Below are 25,960 nucleotides of genomic sequence, written 5' to 3'. Positions count from 1 at the left end.
GCACAAACCCGGCGACACGGAGGTCGCACGGGCAGGAACGGACTGGCCGTGTCTCCCCTTCCTTTTACTCCTCCACCTCTTTTCTTTTCGCATGACTATATGTACTTGTCACTTTTCCATGTGTTAGTTGTGTCTTCTGAGCAGTTTGTCAGCTTTTGGACACCTTTGAAGGTGTTTTCTATGTGTTTCTATGTGTTTTTGTTTGCCTGCCATTGATTTTAACGGTGTTCGAAGGTGTTCGACGAACAGTTCGACGAACAGTTCGGCGAACACACGGGTGTTCGACGAACCGAACCGAACTCGAACACTACGGGGGTGGCTCAACACTAGTCTTGATAATTGCCAATAATTTCCATCTATTGTCTATTCCATTTGCATAACAGCATGTGAAATTGATTGTCAATCAGTGTTGCTTCCTAAGTGGACAGTTTGATTTCACAGAAGTTTGATTTACTTGGGGTTATATTCTGTTGTTTAAGTGTTCCCTTTATTTTTTTGAGCAGTGTATATATATATATATATATATATATATGTATTTCAACAAGTCTTTGCCTGCAGTAATGGAGTTCTGATCCAGTCTTTGCCTTGTGGTGATTTTTTCTTAAAATTGGGCTGTGAGTAGTTTTATTTGGTTTGGTCTATGAACAAGACATTCAGTTTTTGTTTATTTGTATGCACAAAAACTATTTATACTGTAAACTTTTAAATAGTCACAAGATATTATTTCAGGCCATCAGCTTATTATTAACCCCCCACCACTTTTACTTTTTTCACTGTAAAATCACCCATGGTCTTACAACCCTTCCTCCTACCATTACCCCCCCCCCCCCCAGGTACAAGCCATATGCCATCACTCTCACTACTGAATAACCCTGGCAACATAACACATATTTAGAAGGATCCTTAAAGGTTTGGGGGCCTGTAATTTCTGATTCAGTGATTGAATGAAAAATAAGTAAATTTTTGCACATTTCATATCTTTTCCATTCATTTATTTTGGATCTGTGCCAGTTATAAATTTAGCACCACATGCATATTTCATTACGGTATTTTGAAAGCACTGGTGCCCTTAAAAACATGAAAGTTTTTACTACAAAATTTTACGTTTTTGTAGCTATTTTAGTTATTGTCAGAATAAAACAATTTTTTACATACAAATTGTAGCATAGCTGGGAAGGACAGGGATAAATTCTAGCTCTGCAGTGTTTGATCAAAAGCACCTGCAGTGTGTCTCTAAGAGTCAGGAAGTAGATTTATTGTGTAACAGTCTCCTGAGGGAGGGTAAGACTGCTGGATGAAGCAGGATTGAGTTTGCTGCTGGTGAGTGACCAGCCAAGATGTGAACTGTAGCAGAGAGATAGATATGTTGGGGTTTCTGTCTGAATTAAGTGTCTGAGGAGTCAGTCAGTCTGCTGGATGTGGCAGAGGCAAGAATCCCTCCCTGAGAAGAGTCTGCAAAGGCCGTGTGCAGAGAACCCCAAGTATCACTGGCTGCTATGAACAATAGATATTTTGTTTGGCCAGGCTGGGGCTAGCTAAGCCATTTATGAGTAGCCAAGGTCTGTTCGGATTACTTACTGCCTGGACAAAGTCGGGATTTATGTTTATGACTTTGTTTTGGTGCTGTACCACCTATGGAAAGCCATAAAAACTGCACCTGTTTGGACCAAATCTGCATTGCCTGTGTGAATGCTACCTAAGACCTAAGGCCTAATGCCTACCAGATATATATACAGTACAGACCAAAAGTTTGGACACACCTACTCATTTAAAGATGTTTCTGTATTTTCATGACTATGAAAATTGTACATTAACACTGAAGGCATCAAAACTATGAATTTACACATGAGGAATTATATACTTAACAAAAAAGTGTGAAACAATTGAAAATATGTCTTATATTCTAGGTTCTTCAAAGTAGCCACCTTTTGCTTTAATGACTGCTTTGCACACTCTTGGCATTCTCTTGATGAGCTTCAAGAGGTAGTCACTGGAAATGGTTTTCACTTCACAGGTGTGCCCTGTCAGGTTTCATAAGTGGGATTTCTTGCCTTATAAATGGGGGTTGGGACCATCAGTTGTGTTGTGCAGAAGTCTGGTGGATACACAGCTGATAGTCCTACTGAATAGACTGTTAGAATTTGTATTATGGCAAGAAAAAATCACCCTGTAAAGTTTCATTTCCAAAACTATCACCTGCATCAAATTAGATCTGCTCGTTAGTCTGCATCTAAAAAGGAGTGATCACACCTGGGAGAGCTGTTGCACAAAGTGGACTGACATGAATCATGGCTCCAACACGAGAGATGTCACTTGAAACCAAGGAGAGGATTATGAAACTCTTAAAAGAAGGTAAATCATCATGCAATGTTGCAAAAGAGGTTGGTTGTTCACAGTCAGCTGTGTCTAAAATCTGGACCAAATACAAACAACATGGGAAGGTTGTTAAAGGCAAACATACTGGTAGACCAAGGAAGACATCAAAGCATCAAGACCGGAAACTTAATATGTCTCCAAACCAGGAAATACACAACAAAACAAATGAGGAACGAATGGGAGGAAACTGGAGTCAATGTCTGTGACCAAACTGTAAGAAACCGCCTAAAGGAAATGGGATTTACATTCAGAAAAGCTAAACATAAGCCATCATTAACACCTAAACAGAAAAAAAACAAGGTTACAATGGGCTAAAGAAAAGCAATCGTGGACTGTGGATGACTGGATGAAAGTCATGTTCAGCGATGAATCGCGAATCTGCATTGGGCAAGGTGATGATGCCGGAACTTTTGTTTGGTGCCGTTCCAATGAGATTTATAAAGATGACTGCATGAAGAGAACATGCAAATTTCCACAGTCATTGATGATATGGGGCTGAATGTCAGGTAAAGGCACTGGGGAGATGGCTGCTATTACATCTTCAATAAATTCCCAAGTTTACATTGATATTTTGGACAGTTTTCTTATCCCATCAATTGAAAGGATGTTTGGGGATGATGACATCATTTTTCAAGATGATAATGCATCCTGCCATAGAGCAAAAACTGTGAAAACATTCCTTGAAAGAAGACACATAAGGTCAATGTCATGGCCTGCAAATAATCCGGATCTCAATTCAATTGAAAATCTTTGGTGGAAGTTGAAGAAAATGGTCCATGACAAGGCTCCAACCTGCAAAGCTGATCTGGCAACATCAATCAGAGAAAGTTGGAGCCAGATTGATGAAGAGTACTGTTTGCCACTCATTAAGTCCATGCCTCAGAGACTGCAAGCTGTTATTAAAGCCAGAGGTGGTGCAATAAAATACTAGTGATGTATTGGAGTGTTCTTTTGTTTGTTTTTTTTGTTTTTTATGATTCCCTAATTTTTTCCTCAGAATTGAAGGATTCCATAATTTTTTCCCTCTGCTTGGTCTGAAAAAAATTACCCTTACTGAGTACCACATTTTTAATCTTGATTTCTTTTAGTGTTTCTTAAAGCCCTAAAGTTGCCATTTGAAATGACTTTAGTTTTGTGCCATGTCCGTGATCTGCTTTTTTTCAACAACATTAAACAACTGAATGAACATCCTCCGAGACCGGTGATTCCATAATTTTTGCCAGGGGTTGTAGCAAACCGGTGGTATACAGTGGTGTGAAAAAGTGTTCGTCCCTTTCTTGATTTCTTATTCTTTTGCATGTTTGTCACACTTAAATGTTTCTGATCACAAAACAAATGTAAATATTAGACAAAGATAACACAAGTAAACCCAAAATGCAGTTTTTAAACTAAGGTCTTTATTAAGGGAAAAAGAAATCCAAACCTGCAGGGCCCTGTGTGAAAAAGTGATTGCCGCCTAAACCTAATAACTGGTTGAGCCAACCTTAGCAGCAACAGCTGCAATCAAGCATTTGTGATAACTGGCAATGAGTCTTTACAACGCTCTATAGGAATTTTGGCCCCTCATCTTTGCAGAATTGTTGCAATTCAGCCATATTGGAGGGTTTCCGAGCATGAACCGCCTTCTTAAGGTCATGCCACAGCATCTCAATTGGATTAAGGTCAGGACTTTGACTAGGCCACTCCAAAGTCTTCATTTTGTTTTTCTTAAGCCATTCAGAGGTGGACTTGCTGGTGTGTTTTGAATCATTGTCCTGCTGCATAACCCAAGTGTGATTCAGCTTGAGGTCACGAACAGATGTCCGGACATTCTCCTTCAGGATTTTTTGGTAGACAGCAGAATTCATGGTTCCATTTACCACAGCAGTCTCCAGGTTCTGAAGCAGGAAAACAGCTCAAGACCTTCAGACTACCACCACAATATTTTACTGTTGGTATGATGTTCATTTTCTGAAATGCTGTGTTACTTCTACACCGGATGTAATGGGACATACACCTTCCAAAAAGTTCAATTTTTGTCTCGTGAGTCTACAGAGTATTCTCCCAAAAGTCTTGGCGATCATCAAGATGTTTTCTTACAAAACTGAGGCGAGCCTTTATGTACTTTTTGCTCAGCAGTGCTTTTCATCTTGGAACTCTGCCATGCATACCATTTTTGCCCAGTCTCTTTCTTATGGTGAAGTCTTGAACACTGACCTTAACTGAGGCAAGTGAGGCCTGCAGTTCTTTGGATGTTGTTGTGGGGTCATTTGTGAACTCTTGGATGAGTCGTCGCTGAGCTCTTGGGGTAATTTTGATCGGCTGGCCACTCCTGGGAAGGTTCACCACTGTTCCATGTTTTTGCCATTTGTGGATAATGTAATTTACTGTGATTTGCTGGAGTCCCAAAGCTTTAGAAATGGCTTCATAACCTTTACTAGACTAATCGATCTCAATCACTTTGTTTCTCATTTGTTCCTGAATTTCTTTGGATCTTTTGGTCTACTTCACTTTGTCAGGCAAGTCCTATTTAAGTGATTTCTTGATTGAGAACAGGTGTGGAAGTAATCAGGCCTGTGTGTGGCTAGGGAAATTGAACTCAGCTTCCCAAAGATATGATAAACCACGGTTAAATTATGTGTTAAGGGGGGGGGGATCACTTTTTCACACAGGGCCCTGTAGGTTTGGATTTTTTCCCCCTTAATTATAAAGACCTTCTTTTAAAAACTGCATTTTGTGGTTACTTGTGTTATCTTTGTCTAATATTTAAATTTGTTTTGTGATCTGAAACATTTAAGTGTGAGAAACATGCAAAAGAATAAGAAATCAGGAAGGGGGCAAGCACTTTTTCACACTACTGTAAATGGAACTAAAACTAAATTAAACACAATAAAACTTAGCCTACTTGTTGATGGTTTCAATAGCAATTAGCCTACTTGTTGATGCTTTCCACATTGTGAATGTTTTTTGTTATAGTGCACACACTAAACAGAAACTAAAAAAAAAAAAATAATGAACCGAACAAATTAGAATTGATATAAGATGACAGGATAAGATTTTGCATGTTCTGTCTATAACTATAATAGTAATCACAGGTGGATCATTGCTAAATATTTTTGGACTATTGAAGGAAATTTTTATGGACTTTAAAATATTGGATCAAAAATGAAAAAAAAAATTTACAAAAAAATAAAAAAAAAACTTTTTTTTCAAACAATGAAAAAAAAACCATACAATTTAATTTACAGGTTCTGCTTCGACTGTTTGCGTCCAGTCTTGCACATCTCGTAAAAGCTAATGTTGTTCTACTGAACTCAGGTGACTGCAGCTGCAAGTTGACCTCCATGGTCACTGCAGTCCCCTGGTGTATTGTCACAATAGATATCACTGATAGATGTATATAGAGAGATCAGTGTAACAATTGGGATGCACAACAGCCCTAGAAAAAGTTACCACAGTGCTAAAATATTCAGAATTGTTTTATATCTGCAGAGTGTGAAGAATGTGTTTTCTAGAGCAGCACAAACTTTGCGGCATAATATCTCCAGTAACTACCTGCTATTATCCATTTCCAGTTGCTATGACAATTCATATACCGCAATGCTAAATGCAAATGGTAATCTTTTCATGAGTTGTGTCATACAGAAGAAGGGCCATGGATGCAATGCGGACGTGCGTGGGTTTTCACAAACAGCTCTGACTGTAATAACAAATAATATAATCTGTGAAAAACAATTCAAGGTCTAGGATTCAGAATAATGGTCCTGCAGCGCTCCAATGTCTCCATAATGCGTCATTTCCAACTACCTGGCTATCAGTAAGAGTGCAGCAACAGAAACAGAAGTTTTTATACAGATTTATAAGACAAAATAAGAGCAAGAAGTATTCTGCAGTGTGAGATGAGTTACAGTGTAATAGTATGTGTTCATTAAACTATTTAAAAAAAATATAACCAAAATACAGCTCTTATGTACAAGAATATAACTACTATAATACTGCTCCCTATGTACAAGAATATAACTACTATAATACTGCCCCTATGTACAAGAATATAACTACTATAATACTGCTCCTATGTAAAAGATTATAACTACTATAATACTCCTCCTATGTACAAGAATATAACTACTATAATACTGCTCCTATGTACAAGAATATAACTACTATAATACTGCTCCTATGTACAAGAATATAACTACTATAATACTGCCCCTATGTACAAGAATATAACTACTATAATACTACTCCTATGTACAAGAATATAACTACTATAATACTGCCCCCTATGTACAAGAATATAACTACTATAATACTGCCCCCTATGTACAAGATTATAACTACTATAATACTCCTCCTATGTACAAGAATATAACTACTATAATACTGCTCCTATGTAAAAGATTATAACTACTATAATACTCCTCCTATGTACAAGAATATAACTACTATAATACTGCTCCTATGTAGAAGAATATAACTACTATAATACTGCTCCTATGTAGAAGAATATAACTACTATAATACTGCTCCTATGTACAAGAATATAACTACTATAATACTGCCCCCTATGTACAAGAATATAACTACTATAATACTGCCCCTTATGTACAAGAATATAACTACTATAATACTGCCCCTTATGTACAAGAATATAACTACTATAATACTGCCCCTATGTACATGAACATAACTACTATAATACTGTCCCCTATGTACAAGACTATAGCTACTATAATACTGCTCCCATGTACAAGAATATAACTACTACAATACTGCTCCTGTAGCATCGGCGTCTCTGCCCCGTGCTAGGCAGAGACGCCGTCCCTCTCACCTCCCCACTCCTGGCGCGGCGTCCTCCAGCGCTTCTCTCCCCGCTGCTTCCGGCACGCGCTCCTTCCCCGGCAGTGTGCTTAGGGCACGCGCGCGCGCACTCCCCCGCTCTTAAAGGGACCGCGCGCGCCGTCCTAAGGAGTCCCCGGCCAATTGCCGGAGGACCTCCCATTTATAAGGCACCTCCTCCAAAATGGAGGTGCCCGAGCTATGTTGTTTGCACTGTGTCTCACCTGTGCTTCAGCCCTCAGGTTCCGCTGCTAGCCTGACTTCCCGTCCTGCATGCCAGCCTGTTACTTGCCTAGTCCATCAGACCGCTCACCTGGGAGCATCTTCTACTTACCTGCCTTGTCTGCCAGTCCGCTCACCTGGGAGCGTCCTTCAGTTACCTGCCTGTCTCCTGCCTCGTCTGTCAGACTGCTCACCTGGGAGCGTCCACCAGTTACCTGACTGTTTCCTGCTGTCTCAGTCTGCCCACTCACCTGGGAGCGCCCGCCAGCTACCTGTCAGGTACCCGCCTCGCCTGTCTACCCAGAGACTGCCCCGGTCACTTGCCGTGACCACCTGCCTATCTACCCAGAGACTGCCCCGGTCACTTGCCGTGGCCACCTGCCTATCTACCCAGAGACTGCCCCGGTCACTTGCCGTGACCTCCTGCCTATCTACCCAGAGACTGCCCCGGTCACTTGCCGTGACCTCCTGCCTATCTACCCAGAGACTGCCCCCATCACTTGCCATGACCACCTGCCTGTCTACCCAGAGACTGTCCCCGTCACTTGCTGTGACTACCTGCTTGCCCTCCCTGGGAGTCACCCGCTTCCTTACAAGGACTTCCCCCTTGTATTGCAGCTCAGAGGTTCCACTTCCCGGACCCGTAACAGCTCCAATGTACAGGAATATAACTTCTATAATACTGCCCCCTATGTACAAGAATATAACTACTATAATACTGCCCCTTATGTACAAGAATATAACTACTATAATACTGCCCCTATGTACAAGAATATAACTACTATAATACTGCCCCCTATGTACAAGAATAGAACTACTATAATACTGCTCCTATGTCCAAGATTATAACTACTATAATACTGCAACTATGTACAAGAATATAACTACTATAATACTGCCCCAATGTACAAGAATATAACTACTATAATACTGCTCGTAGGTACAAGAATATAACTACTATAATACTGCTCCTATGTACAAGAATATAACTACTCTAATACTGCTCCTATATACAAGAATATAACTACTATAATACTGCGCCCTATGTACAAGAATATAACTACTATAATACTGCCCCTATGTACAAGAATATAACTTGTATAATACTGCTCGTAGGTACAAGAATATAACTACTATAATACTGCCCCCATGTACAAGAATATAACTGCTATAATACTGCTCCTATGTACAAGAATATAACTACTATAATACTGCTCCCTATGTACAAGAATATAACTACTATAATACTGCCCCTATGTACAGGAATATAACTACTATAATACTGCCCCCTATGTACAAGAATATAACTACTATAATACTGCTCCTATGTACAAGAATATAACTACTATAACACTGCGCCCTACGTACAAGAATATAAGTACTATAATACTGCTCCTATGTGCAAGAATATAACTACTATAATACTGCCTTTTATGCACAAGGATATACAGTAACTACTATAAAACTACACACACATTTATTCAGGAATTGCTACAATTTATCCAGTAGTATACATAATCATTTTTATTCTATAGATATTGAGTTACCTGGATAGCACTGATCCCTTATCGCATAACATACTGTATATATATATATATATATATATATATATATATATATATATATATATATGCAGTACAGACCAAAAGTTTGGACACACCTTCTCATTTAAAGATTTTTCTGTATTTTCATGACTATGAAAATTGTACATTCACACTGAAGGCATCAAAACTATGAATTAACACATGTGGAATTATATACTTAACAAAAAAGTGTGAAACAACTGAAAATATGTCTTATATTCTAGGTTCTTCAAAGTAGCCACCTTTTGCTTTGATGACTGCTTTGCACACTCTTGGCATTCTCTTGATGAGCTTCAAGAGGTAGTCACCGGAAATGGTGTTCCAACAATCTTGAAGGAGTTCCCAGAGATGCTTAGCCCTTGTTGGCCCTTTTGCCTTCACTCTGCGGTCCAGCTCACCCCAAACCATCATGATTTAGTTCAGGTCTGGTGTCTGTGGAGTCCAGGTCATCTGGCGTAGCCCCCCATCACTCTCCCTCTTGGTCAAATAGCCCTTACACAGCCTGGAGGTGTGTTTGGGATCATTGTCCTGTTGAAAAATAAATGATGGTCCAACTAAACGCAAACCGGATGGAATAGCATGCCTCTGCAAGATGCTGTGGTAGCCATGCTGGTTCAGTATGCCTTCAATTTTGAATAAATCCCCAACAGTGTCACCAGCAAAGCACCCACACACCATCACACCTCCTCCTCCATGCTTCACGGTGGGAACCGGGCATGTAGAGTCCATCCGTTCACCTTTTCTGCATCGCACAAAGACACGGTGGTTGGAACCAAAGATCTCAAATTTGGACTCATCAGACCAAAGCACAGATTTCCACTGGTCTAATGTCCATTCCTTGTGTTCTGCTTGTTGCCTGTCCTTAGCAGTGGTTTCCTAGCAGCTATTTTACCATGAAGGCCTGCTGCACAAAGTCTCCTCTTAACAGTTGTTGTAGAGATGTGTCTGCTGCTAGAACTCTGTGTGGCATTGACCTGGTCTCTAATCTGAGCTGCTGTTAACCTGCGATTTCTGAGGCTGGTGACTCGGATAAACTTATCCTCAGAAGCAGAGGTGACTCTTGGTCTTCCTTTCCTGGGGCGGTCCTCATGTGAGCCAGTTTCTTTGTAGCGCTTGATGGTTTTTGCAACTGCACTTGAGGACACTTTCAAAGTTTTCCCAATTTTTCGGACTGACTGACCTTCATTTCTTAAACCAATGATGGGCACTCGTTTTTCTTTACTTAGCTGCTTTTTTCTTGCCATAATACAAATTCTAACAGTCTATTCAGTAGGACTATCAGCTGTGTATCCACCAGACTTCTGCACAACACAACTGATGGTCCCAACCCCATTTATAAGGCAAGAGATCCCACTTATTAAACCTGACCGGGCACACCTGTGAAGTGAAAACCATTTCCGGTGACTACCTCTTGAAGCTCATCAAGAGAATGCCAAGAGTGTGCAAAGCAGTCATCAAAGCAAAAGGTGGCTACTTTGAAGAACCTAGAATATAAGACATATTTTCAGTTGTTTCACACTTTTTTGTTAAGTATATAATTCCACATGTGGTAATTCATAGTTTTGATGCCTTCAGTGTGAATGTACAATTTTCACAGTCATGAAAATACAGAAAAATCTTTAAATGAGAAGATGTGTCCAAATTTTTGGTCTGTACTGTATATACATATATATATATGTAAATTGGACTGACAGGTAACCTTTGCAGCTGGGACCATCCATTTATAACTATCTATCACTGACCCTTATAACTACAAGATAGGATTATAAAGATATACACACTAGACTGATTTGCCCCCGAGGAAGAGCTTGGTCGCGGCATACATTCACTCCAGCACATTTGTGCTTTTCGACAGAAATTAACTGTGAAGATTAAAATATTCAAAGTAAATCATACTTACATTCTGCATACTTTTGAAGTTGAGAAAATTCTGCAGGGCTGAGATTGACCCACTTTTCTTGATTAGTCATTATGGTCATAGAGATTCCAGTTGCAAAAAAAGGACAAATGTGACAGTCTAAAGGCAGAAATAATTGATAGAATTTTTTTCTGATCCCCAACAGTCTTTAGTCCGAGGTGAAGTGATAAGTACAGAGATGAAATTCTCTATGAAGTCATTTTGCGCTTAAAACTCTGAAAAAAAAAAAAAGTACAATTTAATATTTTTATAAAAAAAAAATTATAAAATCAATTGTGTTATAGTTTTTATTCCTTAAAGGATTCAATATATTAATTTCATGCGGCTCATTCAAAAATATTTAACCTGTTTATTTCCTATTTTTTAGGAAAATGTAAAGCTCTCATTGCAAATAGGTAGGAGCAGTTGCTAGAGGTAATGAGTGGGATGAAAACTTGTATTTGGTTCTGTATCTGTGTAGAGGAATGAGGAAGGAAGAGCTGAAAGTGAGAACAGGAAGAAAAAGCTCCAACAGAGTTGAGCAAAATGATTATATGCAAATCAAATTTGCATTGAATGTTTAGGAATTCCCTGAATTTGGCAAACTTGAACAATTTTTGTTTAGTGTGAAAAGTCTAGGATGATGGCTGCCATTTTATACATTGCAAAATATTGCATCAATTAGGGAAGACTCATATGACTTCAGGTGTGACAGGTTGGGCTTCCTATTAATGCTTTGCAGCTATCACATCACATAGTATAGGACAATCAATCTGGAGGGACTATTGTAGGCAGTATAAAAGCAGAAACTGGAAATGCAGCAGCTATTTTGTGGTGAATCTGGATAGTGAAAGATCGTCACAGCTGACAGCTTCACCACAGAGCCCGGGAATGAAAGCAATAAAATACTGAATAAACCATACATATAATGTATGACAGCACAACAGTGACAAACAGCTGCCATCCATTTACTCAGATATGTTGAAGTCACTTTGACATTACTGAGGCTTTGTATGTATTAAAAAGCTTAGAATGGGGTTGACCTTTCATCTTTTCAAGGCAGTTGGAGACTTCGCTGTACATTTGCATTTCACGGCAAATCGATTTTCTGTGAATCAAAACAATCCATGAAGCTGATTACACCATCTCTAGTATCTAATCTCTAATGATCTCAGAAGAAGCCACGCAGGCTTCCCCATAATGCGTTGCAGCTATCACATGGTATATCAGAGTAAATCAGGAGAGATTATCATAGCCTGGCAGGTAATGCAGCAGTCCCTAGAACCAACCGTCCAGCAAGGTTCCAATTGTCCTACATTGCCCCTCCGAAATGTATTAAAGAGAAGGCAGAGGTGGAATTAATGGAATATACAGTGGGTACGGAAAGTATTCAGACCCCTTTAAATATTTCACTCTTTGTTTCATTGCATTCTTTTAAAAAGTAACTTCTGGTAACTTCTAAAAAGTTCATATTTTTTTCTCATTAAAGTACACTCTGCACCCCATTTTGACTGAAAAAAAAAACAGAAATGTAGAAAAACTGAAATATCACATGGTCATAAGTATTCAGACCCTTTGTTCTGACACTCATATTTAAGTCACATGCTGTCCATTTCCTTGTGATCCTCCTTGAGATGGTTCTACTCCTTCATTTGGAGTCCAGCTGTGTTTAATTAAACTGATAGGACTTGATTTGGAAAGGCACACACCTGTCTATATAAGACCTCACAGCTCACAGTGCATGTCAGACCAAATGAGAATCATGAGCTCAAAGGAACTGCCCAAGGAGCTCAGAGACAGAATTGTTGCAAGGCACAGATCTGGCCAAGGTTACAAAAGAATTTCTGCATTACTCAAGGTTCCTAAGAGCACAGTGGCCTCTATAATCCTTATATGGAAGAATTTTGGGACCACCAGAAGTTTTCCTAGACCTGGCCATCTAGCCAAACTGAGCAATCGTGGGAGAAGAGCCTTGGTGAGAGAGGTAAAGAAGAACCCCAAGATCACTGTGGCTGAGCTCCAGAGATGCAGTAGGGAGATGGGAGAAAGTTCCACAAAGTCACCTATCACTGCAGCCCTCCACCAGTCAGACCTTTATGGCAGAGTGGCCTGATGGAAGCATCTCCTCAGTGCAAGACATATGAAAGCCCGCATAGAGTTTGCTCAAAAACACATTAAAGACTCCCAGACTATGAGAAATAAGATTCTCTGGTCTGTTGAACTTTTTGGTGATAATTCTAAGCGGCATGTGTGGAGAAAACCAGGCACTGCTCATCACTTGCCCAATACAATCCCGACAGTGAAAAATGGTTGTGGCAGCATCATGCTATGGGGGTGTTTTTCAGCAGGATGACTGGTTGCAATTGAAGGAAACATGAATGCGGCCAAGTACAGAGATATCCTGGATGAAAACCTCTTCCAGAGTGCTCTGGACCTCAGACTTGGCCGAAGGTTCACCTTCCAACAAGACAATGACCCTAAGCACACAGCTAAAATAACAATGGAGTGGCTTCAGAACAACTTTGTGGCCATTCTTGACTGGCCCAGCCAGAACCCTGACCAAAACCCAATTGAGCATCTCTGGAGAGACCTGAAAATGGCTGTCCACCAACGTTCACCATCCAACCTGACGGAACTGGAGAGGATCTGCAAGGAAGAATGGCAGAGGATCACCAAATCCAAGTGTGAAAAACATAATTCCCAAGAAGACTCATGGCTGTACTAGCTCAAAAGGGGGCTTCTACTGAATACTGAACAAAGGGTCTGAATACTTATGACCATGTGATATTTCAGTTTTTCTTTTTTTAATAAATTTGCAAAAATTTCTACATTTCTGGGTTTTTTTTCAGTCAAGATGGGGTGCAGAGTGTACTTTAATGAGAAAAAAAATGAACTTTTTAGAATTTACCAAATGGCTGCAATGAAACAAAGAGTGAAAAATTTAAAGGGGTCTGAATACTTTCCGTACCCACTGTATGTCACATCCCTCATCCCAATCAGAACAGGATGATGTTATCTCTTTCAGCAACACTGTCAGCTTGAGTCAGTGCTCTGCATGGTCCACCTCCTCCACAGCTGTAACAGGTTATCTTTTACATTGCAGACTTTTGATTCTGCTAACGAGATCTCTGTTCTGCCCTCTTCTGCAACTACTGTTGGAGGAGGCTCAACAGCACTTGAAAGTTCTAGTTGTGGTGGCTGTGACAAGTTCTATGGCAATTATTTTCTATTCTGCTAGTTGATGAATCTTTTCCAGTGTGCATGCTCTGCAGGAGGAAGATAACCTATGGATGTCCCAGCCCAAATGGTCAGGGAAATACGGCTCTCCATCAGCACATGAATCAACAGCATGTGCTCATTTGGGAAAATAAAGCTGGCCAGCCATTTAAACAAGGCTCAAGCTGTCCTCCTACTCCTTGTTCTCTAGTTTGTCTTTCTAGTAGCCAGACCACATCTTCAAGTAGACCCTGATTGGAGTCATCATGAACATAATCATCCACAGGCAGGGGCAAAACTAAGAGAGAGGGCAGGTGGGAGTGTGACTCAGCCGTTCTGAATCAGTTGTTAAACTGATAGCTGACTCGAAGAACAGGTAAATGGTTGCTTACGGGGAAAAAGTGACATGTAGCAGCATGATGAGGTCACCTAATCACACCACTGATGTCACTCCTGTTCTGCAGAGGTGTTGATGTCGGCAGTAAGGTAAGCACTGAAATGGGACCAAAGAAATAGAGGAGTTTTATGGAGGGAGGAGTGTGAGGGGGCACTGTATAGAGACTGGCCAGTGTGGGGGGACAGTATAAAGATGGGGTAGCATGAGGGGACAGTGTGGGAGGATAGTATGGTAGGAAAAATTTGAGTCAGGGGCACAGTAGTAAGTCTAGGCAATGTGGAGAGGACACAGTAGGAGGAGACAGTATGGTGTTGTGTTGTACTGCAGAAGACCAGAGAAGAGCGAAGTCTGTAGAGATGAGCTGTATATGTCAAAAGTCGTCATGATGTCTAGACAAGATGGAGACAAAAAGCATGAGAATGGCTCAAATCAGAGAAGAATTCACCTATAAGGTACCTATTTGTGATACTGCCTTCATCTCATCAGTACTGTGGTTCCATGTATGGTACACAGTTCGATGATTTCTAGTAACAGCTACTCTCAGTAACTCCTTACAATTATTAAGGACATACTGGGAATTGTAGTTTCATGTGAACTAACGTGGGGCCAACGTGACAATACAATTGACTAAGCTTGATGCTGTATTCATGTACTGATTGTGGTTCTGTTGCTGTATTCATGTACTGATGGTGGATCTGGTGCTGTATTTGTAAACAGTTGTGGGTTCTGGTTCTGTATTCCTGTACTATTATTGGTTCTGATCGTGTATACATATAGCAATCTATAACTTGTCAGATATCGTGATACACGGCTGTCAATAGAGTATTTTGACATTGAATAAGTTAAGGTTTGTTACATTTGAATTTATGTTAGGAGCATTTATTATAAAATTCACCACTGTAGCACATCCAATCTTAACAGAGAGTGATATATTCACTATTAGGATTGGCTCTACTTGCTAATCACAACAGTCATCACATGTCCACACATATCTAATTTTCATACATAGGGTATGTGAAAATCATGTCTTTTACAGGCTAAAAAACTGTCACATAGAATTAATATAATGCGCAACCATGTGAAATTGACCTGACATGCATATGTTCAGTCTATTGTCACTTCATTTAACTTGTTCAGGCTTAGATAGCCGGGAAGCAGTTAAAAGAAGTAGCATGTTCATTCGTTGGGCCGCTTCCCCTTGGAATCCGCTCGCTATATAAAATTTATGTAAAAAAGTTGGCCCCAATACTATGTAAAAAAAAAACAACGAAAACACTTCAGAAAATATACTGTTAGCATTTTCCTAAAGTGTCTTTAGTACCTAAGAAAACTGCTTTTTTTTCACTGAACATTCAGAAAATTAGGAAGTGTAACTCGTTGGCATGTAAGTTTGCAAATCACTTAAACAATCTATAGGTATGGGCACTAAACTGAATTTTTGTCCCGCTGCAGGAAACTCTAGATTAACCTATTTCCAGTTACTTATCATACTCTGACTTTTTCGCCTATTCTTTCTCAATCTGACATCAAATATCCATTGTGTGTTGAGGAATCAAGTGTACACTTCCAGTCAACGACTTATTTGCCAACTCAACTCCCAATCTGGTCAAATTGCTGGTGTTGAAGTCGCTTCTGTACCACTTAGTAGAGTCTGCTGCCTTTTAAGAGATGATGGTGTGCACTCAGCCTCAGTGAAAGATACCCCGTCATTACAATTAGGAGAATTTGGGTCACTCTCGCAACCTAGCATTGAGTTCAAAAGTTCATTGCACCATAGGCACCACAAAGAAGCAGCAATTATGGACAGTGGACAGGGACAGTGTATATTGTTCACGGTCTACAGGGTGAATGATTTGAGTAGAAATGAGATGCACCAATGCAACCAGGAAAGATGGTAAAGCCACCGAGACTGGAGGCTACAGATGGTTCCACCACCAGGAGGCAGTTATCAATCTTCTCCTTAATGAATTTGACCCCACCCCCAACAGCAGCAGGGCATATCGTTGCATCTACTACCCATCCTCAGGCCCTTGTAAGTACATTGGCAACAAAAGCTATAAAGCCAACAAGTTACTCCTCTGCAAAAAGCAGCAAATCTCATACTCGATAGCTTCAGCTGCAACTGGACAATATCATAACTGACAATGTCTGGAATCTTCTGGCTGCCTTACTTTGTGCAAAGTAACTCATGCACCATGCATGGTGCATATCCGAAATTTAATCATGCAAAATTTCTTAAAGGGATGCACCGCCTGAAGAAGATGGTCTCTATTGCCTTTAGAGTGTCTGGGCATTTCAACCATTCTTACATGGAAAAGTAGGCCTTCCAGACTTTGCTAAAACAGAATGATCTTTATAATCATCACCTGTTTTGCAACGTTGCAACACTAAGGAATTAAAATCTATTAGTGTTGGAGTGACTGTATGAGCAGTGTAAAGTGGTGACTGATGCAGCAGGTAAACTGGAGCTTTTGTTATTTTAAAACCTTCCACTGGCAGGAGAAAATGGAAAAGCGAGTTGCCTACCAAAGCTTCTCCAAGAAGATACTAAAATTGTCAGTAAGGAGAAATGTGCATTCAACAATGTCATCCCCCTCGTATTTATATTGGAAAAAAAAACACAAGGATGCAACAGGGGAAGAATAGCAACTTCTACATGTAAAAGCCTTAAAGATTTAAAGACCTTTAAACCTTTTCAAAGTCAATATTCCAGATGCTAAACTTTTTTTCCCGGGGTTCTTCTAGATTATCTCATACCCTAGATAAGAAACTACTGAAGATTCTTCAATATTTAACAACTTTCCTTTAGGAAAATAAAACATTATGTAGCATTCACAGTGAAAAAACGCCTCCTTGTTTCCTAAAGACCATCTTTAACATTTGTGAAGTCACAACATCAAATCTAGACTTGCCGCGGGGTTTCTATATATCCAAAACAACCAATAAGCGACAATTCTCCGAGCTGCTTGCCACCATAATACGCAGCTAAGAACGGAGATGTAAAAAAAAAGGCCAACAGCAATCATAAATATTCCGCCTTTCACGGTTTTAGAAAATTCAGCTTTATTCTCCATTCCGTTTTATGTGTTGCATTTTCTTCACTTGGCCAATTTTTCAATCCACAAGAAAGTAATTTCGAAAGTTGTCGATGTCTTACAAGTCAAGGACATTGAGAAGGCAGTAAGGGTGTTTACTAGTGATGAGCGAGCACTAAAATGCTTGGGTACTCGTTGTTCGAGTCGAGCACATTGGAATACTCGGGGGCTCGACCCGAGTAACGAGCTCAATGTAAGTCTATGGGAAACTCAAGCATTTTTGCGGTGCCCTCCAACACCTTGCGGTCGGCAGAGGGCCTAAAAATTGCCCAAATCGATGGGAACAGTGCTCAAATGACATGGGAACAGCATGGGGAAGACCCCTGGAAGGATTTCTGACTCCCAGATCACTGCTGTCAACAACGTGGTCAGAGGTATTACGCCACTTTTACGAACTCACAATAAAACATGCTGAAATAAAATGGATTTTCATGTGAAATATGTTAAGGAACATCCTTTCCAGGGTAATGACTTGTATATAAGACAAAATAAATAACCAAAAACCCAAATCCTCCTCCACACCTTGGGCTATGTTCACACATAGCGTTTTTGATTCGTATTTGCATTTTTGCATTGCTTTCAACCAAGACAAATGCATTCACCTGAAAATGTCATTTTAACATTTTACTACCTTATCTGGCCATGTGGTGTGTGACACATCATCAGACACATCCTGTTTCATTTATAATGGATGGAGTGTGAAAGTCACAAAGACTATTTTTATAGGGTCATCAGGCGGCCTTTACTATTCTTAAAGGGCCAGCAGTTGGCTATGCTTTGTTGGTCCCATTATTAACGAGTGGGTCTCCTATACTGTTATTGCGTATGCAGTGACTGCAATGGCTTCCAAAAACTTGGAGGAACTCCAATGACCCTTGCAAGATGCGTAGAGGTCAGAGGGCCTCCGGCAAAAAATGCTCCCATTATTAAGAAGTGTGTCTCCCATACTGTTTGCCTATGCAGTGAAGCAACGGCTGCCAAAAATTTGGAGGAACTCCGATGCCACTTGCAAGAGACGTGGAGGTCGGAGGGACTTTTGCAAAAATTGCTCCCATTATTAGGAAATGGGTCACCCATAATGTTTGCCTATGCAGTGAAGCAACGGCTCCCAAAAATTTGGAGGAAATCCAATGTCCCTTGCAAAAGACGTAGATATGCTGATATGGTACATATGGTGGTGATATGGTGATGGAAGATGAGGATGTGGAGAAGAAGGAGGACAAGAGCAAATAGAGAAAATCAGGAAGCATAAACCCATGTCTGGCTGTGAAGACAGAGGTGCATGGGAATAGAGTTAGACCTCACAAAAAATAGACAGTGGATTTGAGTTTATGTTACGCTGCTATCATTCGGTGGTGTTGAGAAGTCTGGCCCAATCCAGCCCTTGTTCGTTTTTATAAGAGTTAGCCTGTCAGCATTTTCAGTTAACAGGCGGATGCGCCTATCGGTTATAATTTCACCAACGGCACTAAAAATCCGCTGACAAAACGCCAGCAGCAGGGCAGGCCAGGACCTCCAAGGCGTAGAGAGCCAGTTCATGCCACGTGTCCAGCTTGGATACCCAATAATTATAAGGCACAGAGGAATCACGGAGGATGTTGGTACAGTCGGCAAGGTATTTTCTCAGCATCTTCCATAACTTTTCCCTCCTTGAGAGAGTATCACGCGCATCAGGGCTTGTGTGATGGGAGGGTCTGAGAAAACTGTCCCAGAACTTTGACATTGTTCCTTTGCCTCTGACACAAGTATTTTCAGATGGAAATTTTTTTAATAATTCTGCAACAAGGGCCTTCTTGTACTTCACCATTTTATTAGGCCTGTCCTGCAAGGGAATATGAGACAAAAAGTTCTCCTTGTAGCGTGGGTCTAGAAGTGTCACCAACCAATAATAACTCACCCAAAATTTGGACAACGAGAGGTCACGGGAAAGGCAGCGTAACATGAACTCAGCCATGTGTGCTAGTCTGCAAAGAGGCAAGACTTCCGTGTCCTCACCAAGTGGACGACTGACCATGCTCTCTTCCTCATCCCCCTCCTCTTCCTCCTCCTCCCTGTCCTCAGGCCATCCACGCTGGACAGATGGTATGACAGTTGTGCAGGTAGTACCGTCTTTAGCGTAGGAAACTAGCTCCTGTTCTTACTCCTCCTCCTCTTCCTCATTGTCACCCAATCCACGTTGGGATGAGATGAGGCCGGGCTGTGCGGAATCACCCTGTGTGGTTCCTTGCTCCATCTCATCATGCCCCACCTGCAATGCATCCTCTTTAATTGTGAGCAGAGATCGTTTCAGAAGACAGAGAAGTGGGATGGTGATGCTAATTATGGCGTCATCGCCGCTCACCATCTTGGTGGAGTCCTGAAAGTTTAGGAGTATGGTACAAATGTCTAACATCCATGTTCACTCCTGAGGTCTTATGTGTGTAGTCTGACCTGAATACCGATGACCTTGTTGATGCTGGTATTCAACAACTGCCCTCTAGTGTTGAGCGAGCATGCTCGACACTGCTCGGTACTCGTCCGAGCATCTCACTACTTGGGATGTTCGGCGAGCACCGAGCATTTTCGGGTTACTCGGGCGGGAGCTCGGGTCTCCGCCCTGCATGTTTGGCGCTCTTTACAGAGCCAATGAACATGCAGGGATTGCCAGCCAGTCACTGTAATGCCGCAGCCATGTTGGTTGTGGGCATTACAGTGATAGGCTGGCCGCACAGCGTCACCTCGAGTATTTAAAACCGGGCGCTGCCATCTTGGACACAGTCGCTCCGGATCAGACAGTGTAGGGAGAGTGCTGCTGAGCTAGGGAGAGATTTCTACTGCAAAATAGTTAGCGTAGGGTCTCTAAAGCCAGCAAAATCAAACAAACAGTCCTTCTCAGGACTAATATCCATCCCAGATATCAGGCAGGCAGGCAGGCTGTATAGGAGACGCAGTGGTTATACCAACAAACACTGCATTACAGTCCTGTGTGCTCCTGATGCTCAAATTGCTGGACTTAGCCCCAGGTCTCAGGTGCCAGGAAAAATCCTTTTTTTTCATCTAAATACTCTTTTTTTTTCCCTCAGTCAGACTGTACAAATACCCATCTTATTAACCTTTTGGTATTCCCCCCTCCCCAAAAAAAAATTGAGTGTGTCTGTGATTGTTCAGACACAAATATATCTGTTTAAAAGAGTCTGGTTTCGGCCAGATAACTAGAACTGTGGTTTTGCAGTTCCACGGTTCAAATCTCTGTATTATCCACAATAAAATGTTAAAATGACATTTCCCGGTGAATGCATTTGTCACGGTTGAAAGCAATACAAAAGTGCAAAAACGCATAAAAAATGCTACTTGTGAACATAGCCCAAGGTGTGGAGCAGTATTTTTGTTTTTGGTTATTTATTTTACCTTATACACAAGTCTTTACCCTGGAAAGGATGTCCCTTAACATATTTCACAGGAAAACAGTTTCACTTTCGTTTTTGAACGTTTTATTGTGAGCCCGTAAAAGTGGCTTAATATCTCCGACCACGTTGTTGACAGCAGTGACCTGGGGGTCAGAAATGCTTCCTGGGGCGATCCCCATGCTGTCCCCATGTCATTTGAGCAATGTCACTATCGTTTTGGTCACTTTTTAGGCTTTCTACAGACTGCCGGGGGTGCCGCCGCAAAAATGCTTGGGTCTCCCGTAGACTAACATTGGGCTCGTTGCTCGAGTTGAGCAACCGAGTATCACGGTGAGCTTGGCCCGAGCTTCGAGCACCCGAGCATTTTAGTGCTCGCTCAACACTACTGCCCTCTTCTGCTGACAAATCCTTCCAAACATCTGCAATGTAGAGTTGCAATGCATGGGGACATCGCCGATCAGTCGGTGAGCTGGAAGCTGCAAATGCTTTAGCTGACTTTCTAAAATGGGCAGACAAGCGGCGTACTTTGACAAGCAGATCTGACAGATCCAGGTAGGTTTTGAGAAACTGCTGAACCATGAGGTTAAGCATATGGGCCAGGCATGGTATGTGTGTGAGCTTGCCTCACCTCAGAGCTGCCACTAGGTTCCGGCCATTGTCACACATGACCATGCCTAGCTGTAGGTTTAGCCGTGTGAGCCACTGATCTGCCTGCTCTTTCAGAGCAGTCCATAACTCTTCAGCATTGTGCCGTTTGTCACCTAAGCATATTAGCATCAGCACAGCCTGTTGCCGCTTGGCCGAGGCAGTGCTTCCAGCTTGTGACTGATGTGGTCATTTTGGAGATGGAGGCTGAAGAGGAGGAGAGGAGGAGGGGGTGCAGGAGCTGTAGAATGTGGGGGCAACCCTGATTGACCCAGGGCCCGCAATCCTCGGAGTCGGGAGGACATGTTCCGTCCCAAGGTTCGACTGGGTGTCGGCTTCCACTCTATAAAACCATTGTGCCATCAGCAAACTGTACCGTCCCTGCCCACAAGCACTTGTCCACGTGTACGTGCTTAGGTGGACTTTCCTAGTAACTGCGTTGTTGAAGGCACATCTAAGGTTGTGGGAAACGTGCTCGTGTAATGCAGGAACGGAACACCAGGAGAAATAGTGGAGGCTGGGGACCGAGTACTGAGGGAAGGCCGCCGCCATAAGGTTGCGGAAAGCTTCCGTCGAAATGTGTGATTTTAGTAGTGTGGCCTGTGGGGCATTGGCTGCATATTGTGTTCCAAGGACTGGGGTAGGGACTATTGGACGCTGCGCTGGGACAAGGATGTGGACGTGCTTGCTGATGGTGCTAGTTGAGAGTGTGCAATGACACGTGCAGGGCGGGAGGCATTGTTAAGGGGACGGTTGCAAACAACTTTATTATAATGGAACGCAACCGAACCCGGGGTCTGCGATGCAGCCTGGTGGACTGCGGCCGAACACCTTCCGGTTGAGAAGGAAACAACCAACTTAAATAGCTATCCCCTCCGTGTTACAACACACCGGAACGGGAATAGGGATTCACACTATCTCTGTTAACTTCACGAGAGATGTGTGATAAATAATATATCTGTAGTCCTGTTGCAGCACAGGGACTACACTGTTGGCACTAGGATGCGTGTGTGACTCACGCCGGCGAATACGAGCCCCCAGCTGGCGTGCTGAGGAGTATCTCACCACATGGCTTACAGGGGGTACCGGGAATAGGGCGTCTGCAGGTTGCTCGGGGTGTAAGGCGACCCCTTTGTCAGAGCCAGACTGTCAGACGAAGCTACCTGCCTATTTCAACTAGCCTGCCTATTTCCACTACACCTGCCTGCCAGAAACTAAAGCACATGTGGAGACCAAGCGTCCACACAACACCATTACAGCTCAAAGATCAGAGCGCGCCGCCATGTTTGTGGGCGGGCTATTTAAAGATTAAGCCCTACCCACCATCGTACTATTGGAGACGTCACCCATGACCAATCAAGCGGTGCCAGGTCACCGGTTCAGCTGACTCCCAAACCACCAATCACGGTCCGCCATGTCACGGGCATGCTCAGTGCGGTGCACCTGGACTTAGGCTGCAGTAGCCATGCCTCCCTCTGCAACCTATGCTTCATGTTGCTAGGCACAAATACCCGAGAGACAACTTGTACATCTCGTGCACCAGCTAGGCGTTGGGACCGACGACGACGATGCTGAGCAGCATCAGCCCTGGCTGGACCAGAATAGAAGACCACAGAATCCACTGATGATTCTGAACCCATTTCAGATCCAGCAAATGCCCGACGCCTAACATTATCCCCCTCCACTTGACGCTCATATTCCTCAATGAGCAGGGGAGCATGAATGTGGTCCACTGGTTCCCAGGAACGATCCTCAGATCCATGGTCCCTCCAGTGTATGAGGTAATATTTTTTCCCACGAACCATCTTAGACCCCACAATCGCCTGTACCTCAAAATCATCCCCCCTGGTGTCTGGAGCAGGTTGGGGTTCCAAAAATTTTGTCAGGCGAACCGGTTTAAGGAGCGACACATGAAAAGTGTCGTGAATCCTCATGTGTTGTGGTAACAGTAACCAGTACACTACGGGGTTTATTTGGGCCAAAATTCTGAAAGGACCAATAAAACGGGGGGCAAGCTTAGCGGATTCCCTGCGTACTCTGATATTGCGAGCCGCGAGCCATACCCTGTCGCCCGGGGAGAATACGGGGGCTGGACGGCGATGAGTGTCAGCCGACTCTCTCATCAAATTCTTGGAGGCCATTATAGCATCCTGGGTATGATCCCAAAACTCCCGCGCCTCCAGAGCCCAATCTCTGACCCCAGGTTCCACAGAGGAAACTGGCATAGGAACCGGGACTCGCGGATGTTGCCCATTATTTAGGAGAAACAGAGTCTGACCTGTGGAATCAGCCACTGCATTATTTAGGGCAAACTCTGCCCATGGGAGCAATATCACCCAGTCATTCTGGTTGGCCGAGATGAAATGGTGCAATTTTGTCACAAGCGTCTGGTTAGTACGTTCCACCAGACCATTGGTCTCCGGGTGATAGGCAGTAGAAAGATTCAGTTCAATACTGAGCAAATTACACAATTCTTTCCAGAACCGAGAGGAAAACTGTGGACCCCAGTCACAGACAATCCTATCAGGCATTCCGTGGAGACAGAAAACGTGGCGAATGAACAGTGATGCCAGAACCCGGGAAGAGGGAACCCTAGGCAGAGGAACCAGGTGAACCATTTTAGAAAAATGGTCAGACACCACCCATATTGTCGTGTTTCCCCGGGACTTAGGTAACTCGACAATAAAATCCATCCTAACCAGCGCCCAAGGTCTATCCGCCACGAGTAACGGATGAAGAAGACCAGCCGGCCTCTGACGGGACGATTTGTTTCTCGCACAGGAGACACACGCTTGGACATATTCTTTAACGTCCTGGGATAACCGAGGCCACCAATACGACCGTTAGAGAAACTCCGTGGTACGTTTGACCCCAAAATGACCTCCGATCTTAGAGGCATGTGCCCAGGAGAGTACCTCATTCTGCAAAATAAGGAGGAACGAATGTTTTCCCGAGAGGAACCTGGTTTAGGGACACTGGAGCCACCGTCCGCATACACTCTGGAGGAACAATAAGCCTGGGCTCGTCCTCATCCTCAGCCGTATCCATAGACCGGGACAAAGCGTCCGCCCGGGGGTTCTTTTCCCCTTATAAAAAGTGAATAGAGAAATTGAACCGGGAAAAGAAAAGAGACCACCTGGTCTGCCTCGAGTTAAGACGCTGCGCCTTCTGTAGGTACGAAAGATTTTTATGATCGGAATATACCACGAAAGGATGTTTAGCTCCCTCCAAGAGGTACCTCCATTACGAAAAAGCCATCTTAATAGCAAGTAATTCTTTGTCACCAATCGTATAATTCTTCTCTGCTGGAGAGAAGGTCTTGGAGAAGAAAAAACATGGTCTTGTCCGACCCTGTTCATTCTTTTGAGAGAGAACCGCTCCTGCTCCCACAGAGGAGGCATCAACCTCCAGGAAGAATGGCTTGTCCACATCCGGGCGATGGAGAATGGGAGCTCTAGAAAAATAGGATTTAATCTCCCAGAACACCTCGGATGTCTCTTTAGACCAATTCTTGGGATTGGCACCCTTCCTGGTTAAAGCGGCTAAAGGGGCCACGAATGTGGAAAAATGTGGCATGAACTGCCGGTAGTAGTTGATAAAGCCCATGAAGCGTTGTATCGCTTTAAGGGAGTGGGGCTCCTGCCAGTTCTGTACCGCCACCAACTTTTATGGGTCCATAGCCAATCCCTTACTGGATATGATGTAGCCCAGGAACGGTAGAGACTCTCGTTCAAACTGACACTTCTCCAGTTTACAATACAAAGAATTTGCTCGCAATTGTTCAAAAACTCTGTCAACGTCCTCTCTGTGTGTGGAGAGGTCCGGGGAAAAAATAAGGATTTCATCTAGATAGACTACCACAGAAGATAGCAGCAAATCCCGAAAGATATCGTTGACAAAATCTTGAAAAACCGCAGGGGCATTGCATAACCCGAAAGGCATGACGAGATACTCGTAATGACCATCACGAGTGTTAAAGGCTGTTTTCCACTCATCACCTTCACGGATTCGCACAAGATTATAGGCCCCCCGCAGGTCCAATTTAGTGAAGATGTTAGCCCCTCGCAACCTGTCAAATAGTTCAGAAATAAGGGGCAGAGGGTATTTATTTTTGATGGTGATGGCATTTAGTCCTCTGTAATCAATGTAGGGACGTAAATCACCCTCTTTCTTCTGGACGAAGAAAAACCCCGCTCCAGCAGGAGAGACCGATTTTCTGATAAACCCCCGGGCCAGGTTCTCTTTGATATAGAGTGACATGTCCTGGGTCTCGGGTACTGACAGGGGATAAACCCTACCGCGAGGGGGCTCCATGCCGGGGACCA

At 42.7% G+C, this 25,960-nt stretch overlaps 1 protein-coding gene across 6 annotated transcripts in view; it reads right to left on the bottom strand.

Annotated features, from left to right (window-relative positions):
- Nucleotides 1-25,960, bottom strand: part of DGKB (diacylglycerol kinase beta) — an 889,407-nt gene that overhangs the window by 718,976 nt on the left and 144,471 nt on the right. For 5 of the 6 annotated variants that reach the window (XR_012320016.1, XM_073677272.1, XM_073677269.1 and 2 more), the window contains exon 2: nt 10,900-11,132. The exons of the other annotated variant lie outside the window; for it this stretch is intronic. Coding sequence is in view for 4 of the 5 variants with exons in the window: in XM_073677272.1 (XP_073533373.1) it covers nt 10,900-10,978 (79 nt within the window). In the remaining variant the exon portion in view is untranslated. The remainder of the gene's footprint in view (nt 1-10,899; nt 11,133-25,960) is intronic. 6 annotated transcript variants of the gene reach the window in all.

This window comes from Phyllobates terribilis, unplaced genomic scaffold (genome assembly GCF_046119375.1).
Source record: "Phyllobates terribilis strain yellow unplaced genomic scaffold, ASM4611937v1 Scaffold_4__5_contigs__length_816908805, whole genome shotgun sequence".
NCBI lineage: Eukaryota > Metazoa > Chordata > Amphibia > Anura > Dendrobatidae > Phyllobates > Phyllobates terribilis.
This window is presented reverse-complemented; position numbering and strand designations above follow the sequence as displayed.